The sequence below is a fragment of the Aedes albopictus genome, chromosome 1, assembly GCF_035046485.1.
Source record: "Aedes albopictus strain Foshan chromosome 1, AalbF5, whole genome shotgun sequence".
In the NCBI taxonomy this organism is placed as follows: Eukaryota; Metazoa; Arthropoda; class Insecta; order Diptera; family Culicidae; genus Aedes; species Aedes albopictus.
The window spans coordinates 282,485,168-282,503,366 of NC_085136.1; the positions used below are offsets into that span (position 1 = coordinate 282,485,168).

General features: G+C 42.8%; 1 protein-coding gene across 4 annotated transcripts; it reads right to left on the reverse strand.

Moving 5' to 3' along the window:
- Positions 1 to 2,105: 2,105 nt before the first annotated feature.
- LOC134285668 (catenin alpha) lies at positions 2,106 to 16,283 on the reverse strand. Of its 4 annotated transcripts, none has more exons than XM_062846908.1 (9): positions 15,623 to 16,283; positions 14,646 to 15,544; positions 13,740 to 14,576; positions 13,010 to 13,082; positions 12,792 to 12,859; positions 12,545 to 12,726; positions 12,247 to 12,487; positions 12,048 to 12,164; positions 2,106 to 2,653 (listed from the first exon to the last, which is right to left on the reverse strand). In XM_062846908.1, exons 1-9 carry the CDS (start codon positions 15,774 to 15,776, stop codon positions 2,489 to 2,491), a joined length of 2,736 nt encoding a protein of 911 aa, XP_062702892.1. In that variant the 5' UTR covers positions 15,777 to 16,283; the 3' UTR covers positions 2,106 to 2,488. The 4 variants fall into 4 exon arrangements, with proteins under 4 accessions (XP_062702892.1, XP_062702890.1, XP_062702893.1 ...); XM_062846906.1 differs by having other exon boundaries at positions 12,241 to 12,487; XM_062846909.1 differs by lacking the exon at positions 13,010 to 13,082 and adding an exon at positions 13,529 to 13,595.
- Positions 16,284 to 18,199: the final 1,916 nt, after the last annotated feature.

Consider the following 18,199-nt stretch of genomic DNA (forward strand, 5'->3'; position numbering starts at 1 on the left):
CTCCAGAGGGAACCCCTGGAGGAATCTCCAGAGGGAACCCCTGGAGGAATCTCCAGAGGGAACCCCTGGAGGAATGTCCAGAGGGAACCCCTGGAGGAATCTCCAGAGGGAACCCCTGGAGGAATCTCCAGAGGGAACCCCTGGAGGAATCTCCAGAGGGAACCCCTGGAGGAATCTCCAGAGGGAACCCCTGGAGGAATCTCCAGAGGGAACCCCTGGAGGAATCTCCAGAGGGAACCCCTGGAGGAATCTCCAGAGGGAACCCCTGGAGGAATCTCCAGAGGGAACCCCTGGAGGAATCTCCAGAGGGAACCCCTGGAGGAATCTCCAGAGGGAACCCCTGGAGGAATCTCCAGAGGGAACCCCTGGAAGAATCCCTGGAGGAATCTCCTGGAGGAATCGCCGGAGGGAATTCCTGGAGGAATCCCCGGAGGAAAATTTTGGAGGATTCCCCGGAGAGAACTCCTTAAGGAATCTGGGGAAACCTGCTGAGGGAACTTGTTGAGGAATTCCCGGAAGCAATTACAGTAGGAATCCCCGGAGGGAACTCCTGGACGAACCCCCGAAAAGTAGCTCCTGGAGGGAACCATGGCAAGGATTGCTGGAAAAATCTCCGAAAGGAATTTATTAAGGAATCTCCGGGGGGAACTGATGGATAAATCTTCAGAGAAAATTCCTGGAGACAAGACCGGAAGGATTTCCTCCCGTAAGGTATTCCTTGAAAAATCCCTGGATGGGATTCCTGGGAGAATAGCGGAATTTATTTCTAGAATCCCAAAAGAGTACTCCGAAAGGAATCTGGAGTACTCTCTTGGGATTCTAGAAATAAATTCCGGTGTTCTCCCAGGAATCCCATCCAGGGATTTTTCAAGGAATACCTTACGGGAGGAAATCCTTCCGGTCTTGTCTCCAAGAATTTCCTCTGGAGATTTATCCATCAGTTCCTCCGGAGTTCCTTAATAAATTCCTTTCGTAGGACTCTTCTGATGGGAAGGAATCTCTGAAAGAAATTCCCATAGTGATTCCCTGTAGGATTACCAAAAGGAAACAGCCGGAGGATTTGCCAGATAGAATTCGCGGAGAAATTGTTCAAGAGATTCCTTGCGTAATCTCCACAGGGAATTTTCGGAGCAACAACGAACGTTCCTTGAAGGATTCTCCAGAGTGAAGCCAGAGGAAGCATATAAAAAAGAACTCATGCAGAATATGGACTCCGGCAGCTTGATTTGGAGCTTCAAACGGAATCTTTGGAATTTCTTCCTGGATTCAAATTTCCCGACAGTAGCAGATACATTCAACCTCGCATTCAACATTCTTGGCGTCTCCTGTTTAAAACCGGGCAGGAGTTAAATCTCCGGCAAAATGTTGACGTTGTTGTTCTGGCAGCTGGTGAACTCTGCAGTGTAGATTCCAGGCTACGTTCAGGATTCCAAAATCAGCAACTCCATACCAAATCATTCCAAAACTAATTGCACTAATGTACGAAATCGTGGAATAAAACAAAATAGAAATGAAAAAGACGAAGAATTGTAAACATGTTTACATCTGAATATATCTGAATATCACCTGTCAAGCAATATCACTTACCTGCCAGTGTGAACGATTATGTTACTCGCGAATATCACGTACCGAATAACATGTTATTCAATCGTAGTCTGAACAAGGCATAAAATAGTCAATCGAGTCAAGTCGAAGCGACATCAGTTTCAAATCATTTCAAATTCGCACTCCGTTTTACCAGTAGGCAAACTGTTTGAGCTTTTCCATATATCCGTTTGGTTTACCAACATCGATTAAGATTTTTTTTTATATTTGCATTACATCAGGAGATAAATTCGGCAAATGTTCAACGGTAAAAGTTTTCCATTTTTAGTACAGATCGTCATTTATAACATCCAGTGAATACTATTTCCGATACATATTATTTCCTTTAGTTCTAGAATACTGATCTATACTTGCAAAAACGCTGAATTTGATAGAAATGCATATTTGTATAGTTTGAAAAATAAATATAATGATGAAATTTCATAAAATCATAAAATAGCAGCTCGTTCCATTAAAAATTGGGGTTTAAATGTTCGAATACACCGAAAAATGCGTTGCGCTCCGTTACCTTACAACCTTTTTAATGCGATATTTTTCTCAGTCATTTAACGTCTTTGTTCGCCATACATTAATAAAAAATATATAGATTTTAATAGTGTCAAAAATAATAAATAAAAAATTTATTTGGAATAAATTTCTATTCTATATGACTTTCGCTAATCCCTTCGCCGGTAGTGGTGCTAGTGCAAGTAACGTAGGCGTATAAACTCATACAAAATCACTATTGAATAGATAGTTGTATCCTTGTGTGTGTCTTTTAGTTCAATAATTGCATTGCAACGCAACCGTGGCGGTAGCTGCCCTGCTGTGGTAGTGCAGTCGCAGAAATAGAGAGGAGATTTCGATTGCGATGATAGGGAATTTACCTCACCACGGTACACGCTTAAACGGCATCCGTTGGGCTCTGGAATTCCGAAAGTGCATGTACCGGATTCTGGGCCTTCTTCTGGGAAGCTCGTCGAACCTTGGCACGAACCTCTTCGGGTTTTTCCGGACGGACGAGGGGTTTCTTTTCCGGTGCTTTCATTTTCCAAACCACTATCGGAGACTGTGAATGGGGCGAAAAAGAGCGGATAGGGTACCATGTGAGATGTGCGTTATGTAGAACGAGCGATTTCAATTTGAAATAACAGTTGAGGAAGATATTTTTAATATTTAAGATATTTTACATATTACTAAATGAATTGTGAAATATTGGCAGGCTTCAGCCGGTAGTGATGAACACGTGTATGATTCGGTGTAAGTAAAATGTTATTTATAGTCCACGTAAAAACTTACCTTAACTAATCTACATACCTGCAACCTGATTAGTAATCGAATTATGTAAATCAGTTTTTCTCATAGAAAAGTCGGCTGCAATTACACATTTTTCAGGCGGAATGGGTAACACAAAAGAACCAGAAGCGTCGATTTTATGTTGATTGTCAAAACAGAAGCCAAGCCAACAAAAAAAAAGGATCAGCGTATGGAACCTTATTACGTAGAACTGCATGTAGATTTGCAATGATTTATACCAGAACAATCCATCGTCAAGAATGTAGGGTGTGGACGCCTCTGCCTCACTATGAATTCAAGCGAATAAATTAGCTGGGAGTCACTATTGCATCTTTCGATAGAGGTTCCGGGAAAAAGAGTAGACTGCAAAGAGCACATTTTCATACGTCTATTCTCGACAGAAACTGGGATCAAACCGAGGGGCAAATCACTAGCGCATTTTCAATTCAGTCTGGCGTATTGACATACGCATTGGCGCATTTTGTTACGCATTGACCGTATTAAGGTACGCATTTCTAAAATTGAACAACACCTGTCAAAATTTTACAGCATGCACTTTTCAACGCATTGATAAAATTGTTCGTATTTTCATACGCATTGACAAAAAAACTTGCATTTTTCTACGCCTTGATAGAAAACACGCATTTTTCTACGCATTGATAGAAAACACGCATTTTTATGCGCATTGGTGGAATGCTCGCATTTTTATACGCATTGATAAATAACACGCATTTTCTTACGCATTGGCGTATTTTTCAACAAATTGTGTATGTATTAAATTTCCAAAAATTCGTCATGCATTCCTGTGCATTTTTCAACGCATTGGACATTTTGGCGCATTTTTCAACGCATTGGAGCATTTTGTAACGCATTTTCATCAAAACGCATTTTCGATTCAGTTGTTTTGGAAGTGATCCGCCCCTCGGATCAAACTAGGTAGATTCGTAGCTCATCAAGAAATGCAATAGAAATGAGCTTGTGTGTCTGTTGTTCAGTATGGGAAACGTGTCATGGAAAGAGCCAGGTTCATGATTCGAGATAAACTTTTCACAAAATCCAGTCACTTTTTGAGATTCGTGGATGATATGGAAGAAAAGTTACAAATGGTGGTGTGATTGTTAAATTTCTCAAAACTACTAGGAGTTAGCTCTGAAATGAGAAGTTTTCTGCAAACGTAAAACCTGAAGTTCATGTGGTATCCTGATATAAGTGTGTGAGAGCCAGTGAGTGCGACGAGTCAGTCAACATCAGGGTCGGTAATTATCCATAGTGTGTTGCTCCTAGTTAAAGTGCCTTTTGATGGTTTAGAATACCGATCGAGTGATATCAATCTTGATGTAGGATATAGAATATCACAGTTCATAGGCACAAACATGCTGATTCCTGAAAAATGAGCAAATTGGAACAGAAAAATTGCAGAAAATCTGAACTTTAATCATTGTTCTATTTGTTTAATTGAGTTTAATTATGTTTTTCCAGAATTCAACGTCACTACAATATTTAAATTTTTTCAGAGATTTGATTTACCATTCTGATGAGAAAAAATAATCCGATTTTAAGAAAAAGGGAAAACACTCTAAATTTCAGACTGTTTTGAAGCTAATGCCACAGATGTTGGGTCCATACAACTGTAAAGGCCTGGGTATCTAGCATGATCATGCTGGGGTTGACGGGTTCAACTCCCGGTCGGTCCAGGAACTTTTCGTGAAGGTAATTTTCTTGATATCTTTGGGCATAGAGTATTCTCACAGACAAACAGACGTAACACTCGCGAAATTTGAATCAACCACGCTTTTAACGATCATTTTAAATTTTCATTATTGTGGCTTTCACAACCAGAGGCGCGCGCATCGTTTTTCTATGCGTTTGGCGTTTCACACTAGCGCCTTCTGTTGACTATATGGCACAACACAGTGATTCGTGCAACTTTTCCACCAGGTGATGGTAGTGTGAACTGGGTGATGGATTTCCATGGAAATCGTTCAAGGTGTTACGTCTGTTTGTCTGTGGTATCTTTGTGCCTGCTACACGACATATACATGCAAAATGGTCATTGATAGAGGATGGTCTCAGTTAATAACTGTGAAAGTTCTTAGAGAACACTAAGCTGAGAAACAGACTTTGTCCTAGTGAGGACGTTACGCCAAGAAGAAGATCGCAGATGTTAGGCAAAAGTGCTTCGATAAACGGATTTACCTACATCTCACAGGAAGTCCTGAAGCAGGATGGTAAATGTCAGGCCAGGGATGGTAGTGGAGCCTCGTAGCCGTGCGGTTAGGGTCACCAAGCTTATAATCGCACCATGCTATGGGGTGAGGGTTCGATTCCCGCTTCGGGCGTTGCAACTTTTCGTGAGAATAGTTTCTTCCCCGTTTCCACTGGTGCATGCTCCGTTGTCCGTTGTCTAATGTTAAGTTTAAAACAGTCTGTACAGCCGAAAGCTGAAGACGTTGTCCGTGTCTTTTTTAAATGTCATAAAAATGACTGCACTTAATCGGAAATGTTAATCGGCGACATCATTGATTATCCAGAACTAATCAACGTTATGAACTGGCGCTGCGTATGAATTGAAATGTGCACCGAAAGTGGTGTAATGGAAACCGAGTTGCTGCTGTTGCCCCTCGGAGAAATGGACTTGAACAATGTAGTACAAAGGAATGCATTCATGAATGGCATTGTAAACTGGGTAGGCTGACCAGATTTGTCCCGTTTAAATACGGGACACATTTTGGAAATACAATAAAAAGAAAATCAATGCCCAAAAACAGAACTGGATGCTGTTTATAATGCTATTTCAACTAGAAAGAACTAATAAATCAGTCAAAAATATAAACAATGTTCATGTGGCGAGCATTTGAAAATTGAGTTGTCCCGTTAAATACGGGACGGATGGTCAGCCTAAAACTGGGACACCGTGATGCTGAAGCCACAGACAAACAGACGTATCATTTGCAACAAAGTGCGATTAAAATCATCGTCACAAAAGCATAATCGCCCAATGCTAATTACGCTGTATTTCGCAAATCCACTGAGTAGAAGGCGGCAGTGATCAAACGTCAAACATGAGCAAAAACGATGCGAGCGCCATGAGCGAGAGATTTGCGAACTACAGGATATTTGAATATTCGTGCACTGACAGTTCAGCGGGCTTGTTTACATGGACTTAGTCTCTGGCGGAGATCCGGCAAAACTGTTTTTCGATACAATTTCAGTAAAACGGTAATTAGACGATTGGTTTTGTACTAGTAGAGATGAATATAATCGATATTTCCGTATCATAATGGTTTCGGGACGGAAAACGTAAATTTAATTTTCGCCGCTCGTTAAAAAATCTAACACCTTGTAAACAAGCTCGCTGAACTGTCAGACAAAGTGAGGTTAGATCAGGTGCTTGCAGTACCCTATAGTGAATGGCATTGGCGTTCTGCATTGTGGAGTGAAGATGACCTGCGAAACATCTCTCTAAGGAAAGAAGATGTCACGTCTACCGTTTCTGAAAGCTTCGAAAAGAAAGTCAAGAGTGATACTGGACCTAGTTAGTGATCTTTGTGAACCAATGAACACGGTTACACCTGGAGGGCGGCGATATTTCCTCACCTTTATTGACGATTTTAGCCGCTTTTCAACGATGTACCTGTTGCGAGAGAAGCCAGAGACATTTGAAGCGCAGAAAGATGTTGTGCAGTATACGAAAACCCAGTTTATCAGATTACCCAGAATACTCAGATCGGACAAAGGTGGTGAGTACTGCAGTAGTCAAGAAGTTTCTGACAAGCAGCAGTTCACCGTGGCTTATACGCCGCAACAAAACGGCGTTGCTGAAAGGAAAAATCCTTCGTTAGTTGAAATGGCACGGTGGATGATGACACTGGACAGCTGACCGGACTATTGCTATTCTGTATAAGCTGTCAGTACATACCTACTGCAAATCACCTCCAGAATATTCTGTCGACGAAATCTGTTCAAAATACACTATTTGAAATTTGGCCAAAACAGGAACCAAGCCGGATTTTGGACCACTGAAAATTTTTGAATCGCAAGCATACGTTTTCATACCCCAGCAGAAACGGAAGAAGCTCGAGCCCAAGTCAGTCCAAGATGACCTTTGTTTCAAGTTTCCAAGATGACAAGGCGTTTCATTGGTACAAAATCTAACAAGATCGTGGTCAGCCGAGATGCACGGTTTTTGATGACAAGCACGACTGCAGCGGAGAATTCTGGAGAAGTTCTCAAGAAGGAAAACGATGCTGCAAAGTTTTTTTTTCTACCGCCGATACCGCAGAGCAGAAGAAATCCAGGCACCAGCTCTACCTGATGACAATGTGAAGATGAATCAGCTGATATTTACCGTTGATGATTGCCAAATCATTGAGGTTATGAATATCCTGCAGAAGGAGTTGACTGCTGAAACACCAAGAGGATCGACTCTTGAAACGTAAGGTGTGGCAGCTCAGCAGTTTTCTGCGAATGGAAAAATGGTTGATCAATCGTCCAGTGAACCACATACGTTTCAAGAAGCCATCAGTGATCCGGAGAAAGAATTCTGTAAGGCATCAGTGGAGGACGAGCTCAAGGCACTGAAGCAAACCGGTATTTGGGAGCTTACGACGTTACCCGCTAGGAAGAAAACCATTGGTGCGCTATGGATTTTTAAGACGAAAGAGGACCACTCTGAGAGACTCAAGGTCCGCGTGATAGCTCTCCTTCGTGAAAATGTCCAATACAAACACAATATATTGTATTGTTACATTACAATACATTCGCAATACATTTCACTGTAGATAAATACCATACAGAAGACAATATAAAAAAAATATAACGTATGAAAATGCACCAAAAAATGTGTTGTAAATAAACATATTACAATCAACAGAAGTTCAATCAGGTTTCCTTCCAGAAGTCTCTTCAGAGATTCTTTCATAGATACCTCCTTGTGATCCATCAAGAATTCCGGTTGAAGTTCCTTCAGGAACTTTTGCAGGAGGTCTTTATAAATTAGTCTAGGAGTTCCTGCAGGGATTAATTCTGTAGTTCCTTTAGGAATTCATACATGAGCTCTTAGTTCTAAATTAGTCCAGGACTTCTTTCAGAGATTTCTTCAGAAGTTTCAGCTATTCTAGCAGATGTTTCTTCAGAGATTCCTTCTGAATTTCTTCAGGGATTAGAAAAAAGAAGTTCTTTCAGAAATCTTTCGAGGAGTTCTTTCAGATAATCTTACAGGAGGATCCAAGGATACCTCCAGGAGAATTCAGGGATTCCCCCAGAAGTTTATTCAGTGATTCCTATAACAGCTCCTTCTAAGATACTTTCAAGATATCCTTAGGGGATTCCTCGAGAAGTTCCATTAGAGATTCTTTCAATAGTTCTTCCAGGGATCGCTCCTGGGATTCTTTCAGAGATTTTTCCACGAGGACTCACGGATGCCTCTAGGAGTAACATCAGAGATTTCTCCAGAAGCTGATTCAGGAATTCCTACAGCAGTTCCTTTAGGGAATCTTGTAGGAGTTCCTTCAATAATTTCCTTATGATTATAATCAGGCATATCTTCAGAATATTCTTGAAGGATCTTTCATGGAGTTTCAACAATAATTCTTACAGAATTTCCTTCTAGAATTCCTACAGGATTAGTTTCGAAGATTCCTCTGTGACAATCCTTTGCGGATACCTCCTGCAAATTCTTCCCCATACCCGGAAAGATTCCCTTTTGGGAGATTCACTGAAAATCCTTCGATGATGCTTCCTAGATTTTCTATCAGAGTTTCCTCCTAGACTTTCTTCGAGGATTCCTTCTGAAATTCTTTCGGGAATTTCTCCTGATATTCCGTCGTGGATTCCTTCTGGAATTAATTCGGAGCCTCCTCATGGAATCCCTCCGGGGTTTCCTCCTTGACTTCCTTCGGGGATTCCTCCTGGACTTCCTTCGGGGATTCCTCCTGGAATGTTTCCGAGTTTTTTCAGACTCTAGTTTAATTTAAAAACACTTCATTAATACTTCACTTTTGCAAAAGAAAATAAAAAATGAATAACTCTTTTAAAGAAAAACTAGAATATTAAACTCTTACGACACATTACAAACCCATGGAAACTTGATGTTGCAGAAAGTTTAGAAATTTACAAACAAAACAATAAAAAACTACTTAACAAGGATCAGGGTAATGGGTACACGTGGCTGTTTAAATTTTTACCTAACACACACAAAACATTACACAATACACAAAACACAAATTGACTACCTACCGAATCGGCAGGAAAAAATAACACAACAAACACCAATTGACTACCTACCAAATCGGTAGGAATTTTCCTAGCTTTAGGTATCTTATTGACACCCTGTTTTCTAACAGGTAGATACACCCCCTTTTTACCCTGCTTTTTACAAATCTGTACCTACAATTTTTGTTCCTACAATTTTGTACCTACATTTTTCTACCTACACTTTTACCCACACACGTACCCACACATACACTCCTAGTATAAATACCACAACGAATGCGAGGTTTTCTTCAGTCGAGCACTTGACACTGAAGAAGTCTGTAAGTCACAGACGAAATAGGCCTATCTGTCCGAAGATAAGCACAGTAGTAGAATTAAAAGGAATTTGCTCGTCCTTTCTAGTTTTTCTTTAAAAGAGTTATTCATTTTTTATTTTCTTTTGCAAAAGTGAAGTATTAATGAAGTGTTTTTAAATTAAACTAGAGTCTGAAGTAACAAGTTCTACTAAAAGCTCTAAAGTAATAGTAAAATGTTTCCGAGGATTTTATCTGGAAATCATTCGGGGATTTCTCCTATAATTCCTTCTGGGATTCCTCCTGGAATTCTTTCGGAAGATTTCTCCGGATATTCTGGAGTGGATTTCTCCTGGAATATCTGTAATAATTCCCCATAGAATTCGTTCGGATTTGACATGGATTTCCCATGAAATTCCTCCTAGAGCTTCTTCGGGGATTCCTCCTGGATTTTCTTTGGGAGATATCTCCTGAACTTCCTATGGGAAAGCCGCTTAGAATTCCTTCGGGGTTTCCTCTTGAAAATCCTTCGACTATTCCGCTTGGAAATCCTTTGGAGATTCTTTTCAGAATTCTTTCAGGGCTTCCCCCCTGGATTTCTCCTTTAATGTCTTCGGGAATTTCTTCTGATATTCCTTCAGGTCGGGTATTTTTTGGGATTCCACCTTGAATTCCTTCGCAGATTCCTACTGCAATTCTTTAAAAGATTTCTCCCAGAATTCTTTCGGAGATTCCTCCTAGAATTCTTTCGGGGATTCCTTTTGGGATACCTACGGAGATTCCTCCTGAAGTTCCTTCGAGGGTATCCTATGGAATTCCTTCGAGGATTCCTCCTGCAATTTCTTCGGAAATTCCTACTGCTACTCCGTCGGGGAATCCTCCTTGACTTTCTATGGGAATTCATCCTGGAATTTCTTCGGAAATTCCTCCTAAAATTCCTTCAGAATTTCCTTTTGGTATTCTTTTGGTGATTTCTCTTTGTATTTATTCGGAGATTCATGCAGGAATTCCTTCGTGGATCCTTCATGGAATTCCTCATAGAATTTTTCAGGGGGTTCCTCCCAGAATTCCTTCGATGATTTCTCCTACAGTTCCTTCGGAAATTCCTCCTGGAACTCGTTCGGGGATTCCTCTTGGAATTCATTTGTGGATTCCGCCTGGAGTTCCTCCGGGCGTTCCGAGAGTTCTTGGAATTCCTTCGAAGATTCCTCCCGGTGGTTCACCCTGGGGTTCCTGCAGCGGTTTCTCTTGTAATTTCTTCGGGGATTCCTCCTAATAATCCGTCGGAGATTTCTCCTGGAATTTCTTCGGGATTTCCTCTTTGAATTCCTTTGATGGTTCCTCTTTGAATTTCTTCGGAGATTTCTTTTAAAATTCCTTCAGGGAATTCCACCGGGGATTCCTCATGGAATTCCTCCTAGAATTCCTTCTGGGATTCCTGCTGCAATTCTTTCGGGGATTCCTGCTGGAATCCCTTCTAGGATTTACCCTGGATATTTTTCGTTGATTCCACCTAAAAATCCTTTGTGGATTTTTTCGAATTCCCTTGGAAATTCTTACTGGAATTCTTTCGAGGATTCCTGCTGGAAATCCTTTGGGGATTCCTTCTGAAATTTCTTTGGAGATTCCTGCTGGAATTCGCTTGGAATCACTGCTTGATTTTTTTGCGAAATCCTCCTGAAACTCTTCCTGGATTTCCTTCTGAAATCCCTCAAAAATTCCAATTACGGATTTCTTCAGAAGATTGTGCAGGAATCTCTTTAAGAGAAATTATTCTACCACGAAGGATTCCTGCAGAAGATCTTTCAGGGTTCCATACATCGGTTCTCGCAGAGACTATTCCAGAAGTTTCTTCATGGATTCCTCCAGTAGTTTTTTTAAGGATCCTCCTGAAATTCCTTCGGAGATTCTTCACTGAAATCATTCGGGGATTCCTTAGTGTTAATAGTGCGACCTAATTTTCAAATTTGATAGCTTTTAAAGATTCTAAGGAAACAAAACACAAATTGTAGCAAAATCGATATTTTGCCCTGCATTTGCAATGGAATAATGCAACATGGGCATCGTTGCTGCTCTATTTATATGATGCATATTAAATTAAACAGAATTATCAAATTGTCATCGTCTGACAGCTTGCCGCGACTGCTGTATACCCTAAAAATATTCAGAATCATACACTTACACCGAATCAACATATTAAAATCTAACAAACGTTAGGAAAAGTATTGAAAAACATAAGGAAAAAGCTAAAAATGAAAAATTATAGTGTTATTCTTTGTACTGCTACTTCTATCTACGGGTTACGATGGCGGTTGTTGCTGTCTGTTCGGTGTCGTGTAGGGGTATGTGAAAATCATATTAAAAGAAAGTTTTTCGAGATAGATACATCCAGATTTCGAATGGTGGGGAAACGATAGAGCGAGCATAGGCAGATATGTACAGAGACGAGAATTTTCTTGTGACAACACCGAGAGAGATAGAACAACTTACGTAATTCTGGAGAAACAGGATTCAACGTTCCCATTTGTTAATGGAGGTGGGAAATAGAAGAAGGTTAGTGTTGTTAGTTTCGATTATACAACCAGTGGGAATCCGAGGTGGAAGAAAATCTACGAATCTAGAGGAGGAACAGCGCGACGGCGAACTCCGGCAGACACTTACCGAAACGGTACCCTGGCGAGTATATTTGGTAGACGCAACGTAGGAGTATTTGACCGTGTAGACCACGGCGTTCATTAGATTCTTAGCCGCCTGGATGAGCGAGGTGGCACTGTCCAGCTGCAAGGGAGGAAGAAAACGCAAACGTCAACGGTAGATTATATCGTTCAACTAAAGAAAATGGAACAAATTTTACAATTACCCCTGATACAATCAGCTCACCGCTGATGTTCTGTACGTCAGCTTTGACCTTTGAGGTGATTTGTATCTGATGGCAGTAGAGGGCGATACGCTGCAGGTACGCCAGCAGATCCTTCTTGGTGGAGCTTTCCGGACACTGGTCGGCGATCTCCCGCGTCAGCTTGTCCAGCTTGGTGCCCGCTTCGGAGATCTTCTTGGCAGCGTTGATCACGTCCATGGTGGTCTTCAGCGGACCACGACCGCTGTAATAGAATGATTGTTAGTCGAAAGGTTTCATAACGTCCCTTCTGGGAACTAACCGTGTAAAGTCCGTCATTTCCATCATGATCATACACATGTGCTTGGCCAGATAGATGATATCGTTGCCGGTGTCGTCCCACTTGGCCACCTCGGAATCGAACGTCAGCTTTTCGCGACGGAACAACTCTACCTGCTGCATGATCTTCTGTTTGTCCTCTTCATTCATCTTACGCATGGCTTCCTGTAATTTTCGATTAGTTCAAGTGAGAAATTGTGCTTTCGAAAGGGCTCTCCGCACAAACTTACTCTTGCAGTGGTAATTCCGCTGATGTCCGGGTACTCATCTATTGTTTGATCGCCAGTGTGTGCGCTCGCTAAACACGAAGGAAATATAAACGTTACTAAGTACTCCTTACGTATGTATCGAAATAGGTAAGTACTGGACTAGGACCTTCTACCAAATACCATCTACCAAAGCTACCATGCCTAACTAATAAAACATAACAAAAACACACAATCCTTACATCTACTTCTGGTCTCTACGGTCATGTCTTCCACGGGTTCAAACTCGGTATCGGTATCCAGCTCGTCGGAGCTCTACAGGATGGCGGTGATCGTGATTGAGGGGACATTCAACAACGAACGCACACCCCCAGGGCAGGGGTTTGGTTTTGATGGCGATGATGTTGTTGTTGGTGATGATTTTAAGGGGTGTTGTTGTGACGGGACAAATGAAAACATAAAACAGCGAACGCACAAGACGGACAGTAGGGTATGGAAAGAAAAAAAGAATACAGATAGTTTTAGAAATTATTTTACAAACACACAGCGGATGGGAAGGTTGAGGTGTGGATTACTACAAAATGTGGTAGACGTCTATGACACGAATTTGTACATTTTTCCCGGATGATAGGATCTGGTTACTAATTGAAGAATATCAACTGACATTACTAGATAGCAAGACACACAAACAATGAAACGGGTGGATAGATTCATGCTCGAAGGGTCCAGCTCCAGTTTGGGACCGCTCGAGAGAGCCTTACATTTGCTTCTAGTTTCCAGTGTGTACTGCTCGTCTTCAATGTCTTCCGGATCGAGATCTTCTTCATCCTTCGTGTTGGCGCGATATTGCAAGGGAGAAATTCGTGTTATTTCATATTTTTGTGGTTTCCTGATTCCCCTTGAATCATGAATCAATCTCGCTAGCATCGTTTACCTCGATAGTCCCCAAACCACACAAAACAAAGTACTTACCCTGTTCATAAGTACGGCCCGGCGAATTTCCCGCACTCCATCGTACACCAAGCGACTGGCATCGATAAAGTCGTTCTCGTCCACGTCCTTGGGCGAATTGGACGACAACGCATCGACGGCCACATCCACACGTTGGGCAAACTTGGACATGACCTGATCCCGCAAGACCTTGACCGCTTCCAGCACCCGGTTGGTGTAGATGCACGGCTCGTAGTTGTCCATTTCCGCTTCGACGACGTTGCAAACCCGCGCCGACCGTCCCTGGATGGCACCGGCCGTGTTCCGCAAATCCAGCGCATCGCCTTCCTGCAGAGCTAGGACGCATTTGTTGACGTCCTCCAGAATGTGGTTCTCCGACACGGCCAGGAAGTCGTCGATGGTCGTAATGTCATCGACCGCCTCCGTCAGAATGCGGACCTGATTTTCCCAGGCCTGCCGATAGGCTTCCATGTTTTCCTGGGCGACCTTGGAGTTGGGCCGCGCACACAGGATCAGCGCAGCGTTGATGACCTGCGGGCACAGGGTTTCGATCTGAGCTGCCGCATACCGGACCATCTTGACGCCATCTTCATTGTTGGACATGCTGCACACCAGATTGGCCACCTCGACCAACTTTTCCGCATGTTTCGTGAACGTTTCCGCACGCTCGTGAACCTTCTTTTCGTTTCCGGAACGGGCCGCATCGATCAGGTCCAGCAGGGGCATGTTGGTTTCTAGGAACGAATCCGAAACATGATCCACAACGGCCTTACGCAGCTGGCGTCGAAGATCCTTCGTCTTGCGATACATCTGACCGATGGCGCTCTTCAGTTGCGGAGTGCATTCCTTGGTACCCATCTGTAAAAATACATGGAAAGATCAAATATTGTTGATTTTACGATCGATTTTTCCGCCTCTAATACTTACATTCGACATATACTCCGACAGCAGATCCTGCAGCGCTTGCCGAACGGCATTGCACTCGGCCACAATCCGTTCTCGCCGTTCATCTCTGGTGCAGTCTGCATCGGCCATCAGTGCAGCGGCACTGATAATACTCTCAAGACGTTCCTCCAACGATGGCCGGGAACGAACCTCGTTGTACGCCAACGGATCCATAATGATTCCTTCGTCGAAATCATCCAAAGCAGCGGCCAATTCGCCCGCTCCCACGTAGATATCCTGTGGAGACGTCGCCTTGCCCTGGGCGACATCGCTGATCGTGTTAACTGCCTCGCAGACTTGTTTCAAAATGTGATCGCGATTGACCTTGGCCAGATCCAGCTCCGGATGACGAACGTAAACTTTGGAAGCTGTTAGCAGCATAGTGGAATGCTTCTTCAATACAGCTCGAGCCGCTGCCAAATCATCCCTCAGCTGAGGATCCTTCAGTTCCTGCTGCCTCTTGGCGGCCTGTTTGATAAGCTCGTTGGCGTTCCTTCCGAACTGTCGCATATTGTTCATCAGCTCGTCCTGTGAGGATGCATTCCTCAACTTGTCCAAATCGTCCTCAACGACGTGCAGAGATTTCAACAGCAAGTGCACATCAACCATGTCAGCCAGAATCAGCAAACGTGTGACGGCCGACAGCAAATTCCTCGCCGCTCGGACCATATTGCCTCGCTTGAGTGAACTGCACGGATCTTCGGAAAACTCCCGAGCGGCAATACTCATCGCAGAGCCCGTCTTGCGCACCTCATCCACGGCCGACAGCATTTCCTGTGTAATGTCCGGATTTTCGTAGGCAATTTGCTCTCCACGTTCGATGAAAATGTCCGTTGCCTTCTCGACGGCAGCCACCAGCGCACTGGCGCGCTTTGATTTACCTAAAATTGATATTGTTAATCACTCGAGAAGCATCAACTCCGAATGAGCTCTCACATCATAAGAACCACCTCACTTACCTTTCTTCTTCTTGCTGGGTCCCTTTGTGTTGACCAAGGTCGTCACCTGCAGCACCAACGGTTCCAGCGTTTTCTCCACCGACATCGTACGAATCTCGAGATTTTTCGGATCCCACTTTAGGGCCACTTGGCCAAAATCCGACAGGGTGCCCATTTTGTTCCCTTGCCCTTCGACTTTCCCTGTATCTTCCGCACTACTGCACCCTACCCGACGACTGATGAGTCACCAAATCGCAATGATTCTCACCCCGCCCGCCGCACTTCAGCACCCAATATCGATCCACACCGCACACAGTCAGCCCCGCAGAGGAAACGAAGTGGACTGTGTTTTGGTAAACAAATCACCAACACACACGCACACAATACTCCGCGATACCCGAAATGCACCACCTGGGCCCGTGCGATCCAGTTAGCCCGCAGCGAAAAGGAAGAAAATTAGGAAGCCCACCAAACAGCAAATTTTCAATTCACTTTTTCCCACCCGAAAAACGCTTTCCCCGATGGAATTTCACTTGCACCACTTTTTCCGACACTTTATGCACAGTTCGACGCGGTTTTTGATCACTTTCGAGCGAAAATTCGGGCAAAATTTTGAAAAAATTACGAGGGTGTGACAGCTTTTGCTGTCTGGATTTTTGATCACTTTTACTTCGATTGTTTTCCGAGATTCCATACGGGCGGCTGGAATTCCAAAATCGGGCGGCTGGAAGAAAACTGCGCTGTCAAGCGCAACGCTAAAAAAGCTCGCGTCGAAGCGTTTCCAAGCGTTTCAGTAGGTCTGTGCCGGCGATAAAAAAAAAGTTTCAAACTAAGAACTAGGGGTTCATTCAAATATTACGTAACGCAAAGAAAGATTTTGAAATTTTGTATGAAGCGTAACACAGCGCTAGACCCCCTCCCTCCCCTCATAGCGTTACGTAATATTTGGATGAACCCTAGGGGTGCACATAATCAAAAAAAAAAGTCAATAGGAAGTAATCAGCTGCGTTTTTGCTAGAGTGCCGGTAGAGGCGCTTTTCTGATAAATGCGGTAAACGTGATAACAGTGTAAACAAGCAGAAAAGTTTGCCTAGAAGTTTGCGCTACGGAATCGTAGATGGCGCTCGTGTTCCACGTGTTTTTCACATACACTGAACGGCGGCTTGCGGTGAAAATTACTATTCTGAGGGTCAATTTAAATGCACAACGCCACTATATTTGTGCAGACTGAATTTCGTTTCAATTCAACAGAATTATGTTTTCAATTTTACCATGGGCTCGATTTTCAATTAAAAAAAGTTTCTATTGGCAACCGGATTCGAACCAAGAACCTTGACATCACCAGGCTCGCACGCTACCACTCAGCTATCGAACCAGTTGATGTGAGAAAAAACAAAACGCACACAAGAAGCGTTGGTTGGTCGATGATCATGTTTTGCCATGGTAAATTTAAAAACATTTTTATGCTTGTCATTACTGCAAGCCGCCTTTCAGTGTATACAGCGGCGCCGCCTGCACCTATCCACTCGGAAACATCATGCGCAGCACGGGTGGAAAATGCTAGTCAGAAAAAAAGAAGTAAACAGCTTGCAATTTGTATGGTGGCGTAATAAATTCTCTATTACTGTAATGAATCCGGAAGAAACGCGTAGGCATAATGATTTTGTTTCTAATTTGCAACTTTTTGCCCCAGGGTACAAATCGCTGCGATGCGGAACAAGTGCAAGCCAGCGATTTGTCCATACAAGAAAAATGATTTTACTTTTAATGTGGTGGCGCCATCTCTGAGAAAAACAAGCTTTGATTTCTTACTATTGGCTTTCAAGGGCAAAACAAAACATACTGTTACTCATCTTTGTTTCGGTAGCGCAACTACCGAACTGATGATGTTTACCTTTTTTACATACCTATCAACATAATCTGTTGGGGGAATTATTTTATTTTTCCTACTTACAACCCACATCCGACAATTTTTTTAAGTGGGAATGGTAGAACTTTCAATTCCCTCGGTCGCACGTACATTAGTTTTGCATTTTGTTCCACCATTTCCGTGAAAAATGAGATCCGGCTTGTGCAAGTGAGGAGTTGAGGTTAGAATTGTAGGATATTCTAGGTTAGATTTGCTATCCACTTCGCCTGAACGATTTTCAGACCCATAAATATCGTACTTCTAATTAGTTTTCACTGCCGTAAAAAATACTGTATGCTCAGAATAAACAGTTATACCTTCGGATCACACTCATTTACTCGTAAATCTCAATCTGACTGTAAAAATAATGAATTTCTTTCCAATGTTTTGAAACCCCGAACGAATTTGACATTGCTTTCGGGAAGCATCATCACGACGACGACAACACTCCCAAGCGGTCGAATCGTCGTTTTGGGGGCGAATTGCCTGGATTCGCTGGTGGTAGGGTAAAAAATATAATTTGGAAATGTATATAATTTGGACATGCACGTCGATGTATGCCTTGTTCCGGAGAGCTAATAAAAGTAGATACTTCTCAATATCAAATATTGGATCAAATAGACCCTATTCTGATGACTTACGTTGAAAATACGCTTAACAATTAGCCTCAAACACAATGACAACGGCAA